The sequence below is a fragment of the Microtus ochrogaster genome, unplaced genomic scaffold (genome assembly GCF_000317375.1).
Source record: "Microtus ochrogaster isolate Prairie Vole_2 unplaced genomic scaffold, MicOch1.0 UNK1, whole genome shotgun sequence".
NCBI classification, from domain to species: Eukaryota; Metazoa; Chordata; class Mammalia; order Rodentia; family Cricetidae; genus Microtus; species Microtus ochrogaster.
This window is the reverse complement of record NW_004949099.1, coordinates 27,401,874-27,407,752: the sequence shown is the minus strand read 5'-3', so window position 1 is coordinate 27,407,752 and position 5,879 is coordinate 27,401,874. Positions and strand designations below refer to the sequence as shown.

General features: G+C 53.3%; 2 protein-coding genes across 2 annotated transcripts in view; both read right to left on the bottom strand.

Annotated features, from left to right (window-relative positions):
* The window catches only part of Il17rc (interleukin 17 receptor C), a 12,243-nt gene extending 8,311 nt beyond the window's left edge, over positions 1 to 3,932 (bottom strand). The window contains exons 1-7 of the mRNA XM_005365010.3: positions 3,640 to 3,932; positions 3,340 to 3,361; positions 3,021 to 3,173; positions 2,743 to 2,805; positions 2,546 to 2,655; positions 942 to 1,053; positions 633 to 677 (exon numbers count right to left, since the gene is read on the bottom strand). Of these exons, the coding sequence (XP_005365067.1) occupies positions 633 to 677; positions 942 to 1,053; positions 2,546 to 2,655; positions 2,743 to 2,805; positions 3,021 to 3,173; positions 3,340 to 3,361; positions 3,640 to 3,744 (610 nt within the window). The 5' untranslated portion in view covers positions 3,745 to 3,932. The remainder of the gene's footprint in view (positions 1 to 632; positions 678 to 941; positions 1,054 to 2,545; positions 2,656 to 2,742; positions 2,806 to 3,020; positions 3,174 to 3,339; positions 3,362 to 3,639) is intronic.
* A 937-nt stretch (positions 3,933 to 4,869) lies between these two features.
* Positions 4,870 to 5,879, bottom strand: part of Il17re (interleukin 17 receptor E) — a 13,330-nt gene continuing 12,320 nt past the window's right edge. The window contains exon 15 of the mRNA XM_026788277.1: positions 4,870 to 5,823. Within this exon, the coding sequence (XP_026644078.1) occupies positions 5,240 to 5,823 (584 nt within the window). The 3' untranslated portion in view covers positions 4,870 to 5,239. The remainder of the gene's footprint in view (positions 5,824 to 5,879) is intronic.

Sequence of the window (5,879 nt, the reverse complement as noted above, 5' to 3'; positions counted from 1 at the left end):
ACAACCATTTGTAATGAGGTCTGGTGCCCTCTTCTGGCCTGCAGGTATACACACAGACAGATTATTGTATACATAATAAATAAATATTTTAAAAAAATAGAAGATACAAAATAACAGTCCCTATTTCAGGTTTAATATCATTTCCACTTTGTTCTATGACTATGGGCACCATAATCTTGGCAGTGCTTTGGGCCACTATATGTTCCTGGTATTGATGAATACTTTTTATAAGAAAAGGTTCAAGCCGGGCGGTGGTGGCGCACGCCTTTAATCCCAGCACTTGGGAGGCAGAGGTAGGTGGATCTCTGTGAGTTCGAGACCAGCCTGGTCTACAAGAGCTAGTTCCAGGACAGGCTCCAAAACCACAGAGAAACCCTGTCTCAACCAAAAAAAAAAAAAAAAAAAAAAGAAAGAAAAAAAGAAAAGGTTCATCTTTATACTTCCAATGTCTGGCATAGATGAAGTAACTACTACAGTTCATGTGGAATGAGTAAGTGAATGAATGAATGAAGGACCATGCCCTGTGACTTTTGGAATTTGGCATCCCAGGGCTGAAGTCAACCCAAAGTATGCACTGTGTGAACTCCAACCCTGTTCCTCCCTCCACCCAGCCCACTGTCCCTAGCCCCTACCCCAGCAGCTCTGGATGCTGTCCCGGACTTCAAGACCCCTGCAGTCTGGGGAGAGATCACAGAAAAACCTCAGTGGGGCTGGGGACCAAGGAAAGAAGGGAGGCAACCCAACCCGTGGGGAGATCCTGAGAGGGGCTGCCTGTGCCCTGAAGATCACCCACATTTATGTGGGCACAGAGCACCCATCCCAGGAGCTGGAAGCACCAGGAACTGGCTATGGAGGATACCAGCTCAGATTCCTGCCTGTAAGTAATGGGGGAGTGACCAGAGGGACCACAGGCTAGGGGAACAGGGCTCTGGGTCACTTACCAGGAAGCTGCTGGGTGACATTGAGTTCTTTCTGGTACCTGGGCTGCGTGTAGGACCAGATTCGCACCTCAGCCCCAAGACCAGCCTCGAAACAGTCAAACACTGCAGAACCCTATGAGGAAAGGTGGTACAGGGCTCAGAAGCCAGGCCAAGATCTCGGGCTCATGTGGATGGACCACTCTGCTCACCCACTGACTATTTTGTGTCTCTCTGTGTAGTCCTGGCTGTTTGGGGAACTCGCGCTGTAGACCAGGCTGGCCTCAAACTCACAGACAACTGCCAGCCTCTGCCTCCCAAGTGCTGAGATTAAAGGCGTTTGCCACCACCACCCGGCTGAGTTCCCTTTTTTGAACAGGTCCCCAGTTCCGAAGCAAGTGTCTGCCTGTGTCATCAGGCTTAGGATTAACCAGACCATCTACGTTGCTGCCTACACCTGTTGTCATGGCCACTTGGCCAAGGGGGGAAGCTGATTAGATATACTAGTGCAAGCAACTCAGTGTGCTCATGGTTGCACTGTGGAGTCAACTATGCAGATTAAAAAAATGTGTGCACATATGTGTACATGCATGTGTGTGTGTGAGTATGCATGTATGTGTGTCCGTGTGTGTGTGTGTGAATGCGTGTGTGTACATGCGTGTGTGTGCATGTGTGTATGTGTGTGTGTGTGTGTGTTGCTGGGAATCAAACCCAGGACTCGGAGTATGTTAGGCAAGCGCTCTATCACTGAGTTACATTCCCAGCCCTTTATTCTTATTTTATAAAGTCATCAAAAGTTAAAAAGGACTTTTCATGAAGGAAGTTGTAAACAGCCAATAAGCATGTAACAAATGACTTCGTCAGTCATTAGGGGTATGCAAATTAAAGCTGTAAACCAAACACAGTGGCATGTACCTGTAGTCCTAGCACTCAGGAGGGTGAGGCAGGAGGAGTTCAGCCCAGACTACACAGCAAGATTCTGTCTAGTTAAAAACAAGGTCTGAGAATGTAGCGCAGTAGTAGACAGCTGGTTAGTGTGTACAAAGCCTTTGGTTTCGTCCCCCACATTCACACAACAAACCAACAACAGAAACACCAGCCAGTGGGCTGCCTAGACCCCCAGCAGGTAAAGTGTTCGCCACCACGCTAGACAACCTGAGTTCAATCCCCAGGACCTTTATGGTGATAAGGAGAAAACCAACTCTAAGCTGTTGTCTGCCCTCCATCTGAACCCCCAGGAAACACACATACACAATAAATAAACAAATACAATTTAGAAATATAAACATTACCACCACACACGTCCACACAAATACCCAGTTATAAACCAGAGCGTACATAGCAGAATGGCTAACATCTAAATTTAAAAATGCCAAGTGTTGGCAAAGATGGAAGCAACTGGAAGCCTTATTTGCTGCTGGTGAGCGAATGAAATAAAATTGTCCCAAGTCAAACATGCGATGTAGGAGTATCCTTATCCTGATTTTATAGACAGAAAAACCACCACGAAGGCTGAGAGGGCTCATTGCTTAGATCAGACCCAAGATTTAAAGAAACACTGCCCGGGATTGTGGCGGGAATGTCAGATTCAGAATGTGGTTACTCAGCAAGAGAAGCACTTCACATACCACAGACTGACCAGGCTGTACCAGGACAGCAGGCACCTGTATCTCCAGCAGGGCACAGCGGGTAGTGGGGTAGGCCTGGAAAGAGAGCACCACCTGGGCCAGGAGAGAGGCTGTGGGCAACAAACAGGGGTCAGCCAGGTTACAGGCAGTGGGAAAGACCCTGGCAGGACACAGCGGCTGGGCCACTGACTCCTCACCGTTTCTAGGTTCCTGGAGTTCCAAATCAGAATTTTCCCCTTCTTCAGGCTCTTCCCAGCCCCCTGCAAGGAACAGACAAGAGAGTAAAGCCAAAGTTAGACACCTTCTATGGGCTTAGATTCCCTTCCAGAAATGCCACGGTTGGTAAGCAGAGGCCTGGGAGAACAGGCTGGCCTAGGGATTCTTGCGCCAGTGTCTCCAGCATTGCTGATGCACACAGAGTCTGCAGTCCTCATGCCTTTCCCGGGCACGCACAGTCACAGGACTCCCCACTCACCGTGCACAGCCAAGTGCACAACCACGCGGACACAGAGTGCACAATCAGTCTCCTGTGGGCACCGCAGCACCAGCTCTGTCTGCAGGCACGTAGGCACCAGCACAGGGCCAGGGGCAGACTCGATGCTTCCAGGCAGGCAGAGCACATCACCATCTGGGTGTGAAGGGTGGAGTGGGAGCTGAAGCTGCTCAGAGCCTGGTTTGGCTTCTGACACCTCCAGAGGACAGGGGAGCTAACTCAGCCTCTTGGAGCTGGGGGTAAACAGTCTCTTCCCTTTCAGCTAGCCTGAAGTTCTTGCTGTTAAAGTAGCAACACTTACCCCAGAGGTGGCAGGAAAGGCCCTGTGAAGGAAGGAAAAGTCAGTTTACACCCCCAAATCTCAGCACCTTCCCTTGCTTGACAACCCCTACCCCTGCCTACCTCCTTCTGGGGCTCCCTACCTTAAGCCCTTCCCTGAAGACAAGACTAATTCTTGTCCCCTTTCCATCATCCCCATCAGCACCAGACAGACCAGACAGGGCGGTTCTGATGGAGGCAGTGACAGGAGCCAGATTAGGGCTTTGAAGAGGCTCAGACTGAACTCTCAGCCTTCCCCAGTTTCCCAGGGCCCCAGACTCACTAGAGAGCAGCGTGCGGTGTCGTGAGGCTCCACAAGCCTCTCCAGAGAAACCACCACAGGACTCCGGCCCAGTGCCAAGGACAGCAGGAACCAGGACATAGGCATCTTCCAGGTGCTAGGCAGCACCCAGGCCTGAGGCCCGGTCCTGCCCCCCCAAGGGGGGGCAGACCCCCCACCCCTGCTGCCAACCAGCCCTGTGTCCCTGGAAGAGAACAAGCTCTAGAACTGCTCTCCAGCCATACTTTCCCACTCGGAGCCCGGACTCCGGGCCCAGTTTCAGCTGGAGTGCTTTCGCTTTGACTCCCAGCAGGCTGTTCCCGCCCCACCCTGTCCTGTCCCTCCCACCAACTCCAGGCTTAGAAGTCGGCAGCTTTGGACTGGGGTGGTGGCCTCTCCTCCTCCTCCTCCTTTTCCTTGGCCGACACCTAGCTGGGAGGAGCCCTGGGAAGGCAGCACAGCTGGAGCCAAGCGAATAAGGTAACTCTTATCCTGGATTTCTTCAAACACGAAGACTACCTACTACTGAGAAGACCCCAGACTTGTGGCATGCCGGCTCGTGGCGGCTCAGGTGTCTCCACTTCCTGTATGATCCCGGGCTCCACTGGCCCACTGGGTTCCCTTTTACTAGACACCTCCATTCTTCATACACTGCCCTAGACCTCAGTGACAGTGACCCTCACAAAACAGGAGCTCTGAAGACAGTGAGCTGGTACTAAAGAGCACCAGAAAGCGGGCTTCTCCCCACTGCCTGGCCCAGGTTCAAGGGGGACAGAGGGGCAGGCAGGGCCTGGGGGGACCCAGAGTTCACTCAGCAGAGGTTCTGTTGTGCTGCTGTGGGATTGGAGGCGTGGAGTGGGCATCGTGCCCAGATGAGCTTTGGTTTTCCCTTTGCTGTCAGAAGAATCACAATGAGGTACTGGACCCCTTGCCTCTCACAGGTATGAGGCCGCAGACGAGGACTGTGAGTCGCCCTAGAACAAGCCTAGGGCAGGCCCAGGCACACAGGAGCAGCACACTTTGGTCCTTAATTTATCTACGATGGTCACTTTTATTCATCTTTCTGGATGAAAGAAAATCCTCTCTCTTACCAAGTGAGGGGGGGGGCACGCCTTCAACCCCAGCACTCAGGAGGCAGAGGCAGCAAGCTCTCTCTTTGTTCCAGGCTATCCAGGGCCACAGTGTCTGTCTCAAGCAAACAAAAACAAAGTAAAACAAAAAGTCAAACTCCCTCTGGATAGAGACTCCCTCTGGAAACTTACAAGGGGTTTCTCTCAACTCCACTGAGCAGAACTACCTTCAAGGCCTTGACATATAGCGCCTGCTTCCCAGCCTTGGCCCAGCTCTGCCGCCTGGGCTAGAGTATATGGTGCAGGTGGCTGTCTTTGCAGTTTCCGAAAGAAAACAGAAAAATCGCCCCTCTTCCTCAGAAAGGGTCCAACTTTTCCTCAGGGACTCTGAGAGGGAGCGAATATGAGAATGAAGCTGGACAAGTTTGGGGCCTGGGGTGAGTCTTACAGTTTTTTGGGGGGCAAGAAATCCCCAAAGAGTACAAGTTTGAGGCCTCGTTTTATAGTTCCAGCTGTTGCTACCTAGGCCGAGGCTACAGACAACTGGAACCGCAGGGATGATGGGTTGAGCTTTGGTAGTCAACTCTGGCGGCAAGTTCCAGCCGGTGACACAGCTCCAGGCGGCTTTGCAAGCACCGCTTAGCCCCAAGATGACTCCAGTTGGTGGCTAGGGTGGCAGGTCGAGCATCCAGCGCCCTCAGCAGGCGCGGCAGGTCACGAAACAAGCGGTAGCGTGGCAGAGTGCGCAGAGGCCGGGGGATGTCGCCTTTGGTGCAGAGGCGACTGAAGTAGGCAAGCAGCAGCCGGCGTGGGGCAGCGCAGAGCAGGGTGCAAAGGGACGCCGTCTGCGAGTCGCTGCTGCCGGCTGGGCTGGGGCCTGCACAGTTCCACAGCAGCAGCACAGTGCCCTGCTCCCGCACCACGCGCTCCCGCGCAGCCCAGAGCCATGGCAGTGGTCCAATACGTGCCACATGCGTCCCCTCCCAGAGGTCCACGATGACGTCGCGCCCGCCGCCCAGCGCGGTCCGCAGCAGTTCGGCCAACGCTCCCACCAGGCGCCGCTGGGCCTCTGAGTCCGCTGCGTGCAGTAGTAAAATTGGCCGCGCTTGGCTTGGACCTGGGGACCCGAGCAACAGCTGAGTGGGGTGTGTGTGTGTGTGTGTGTGTCTGTGT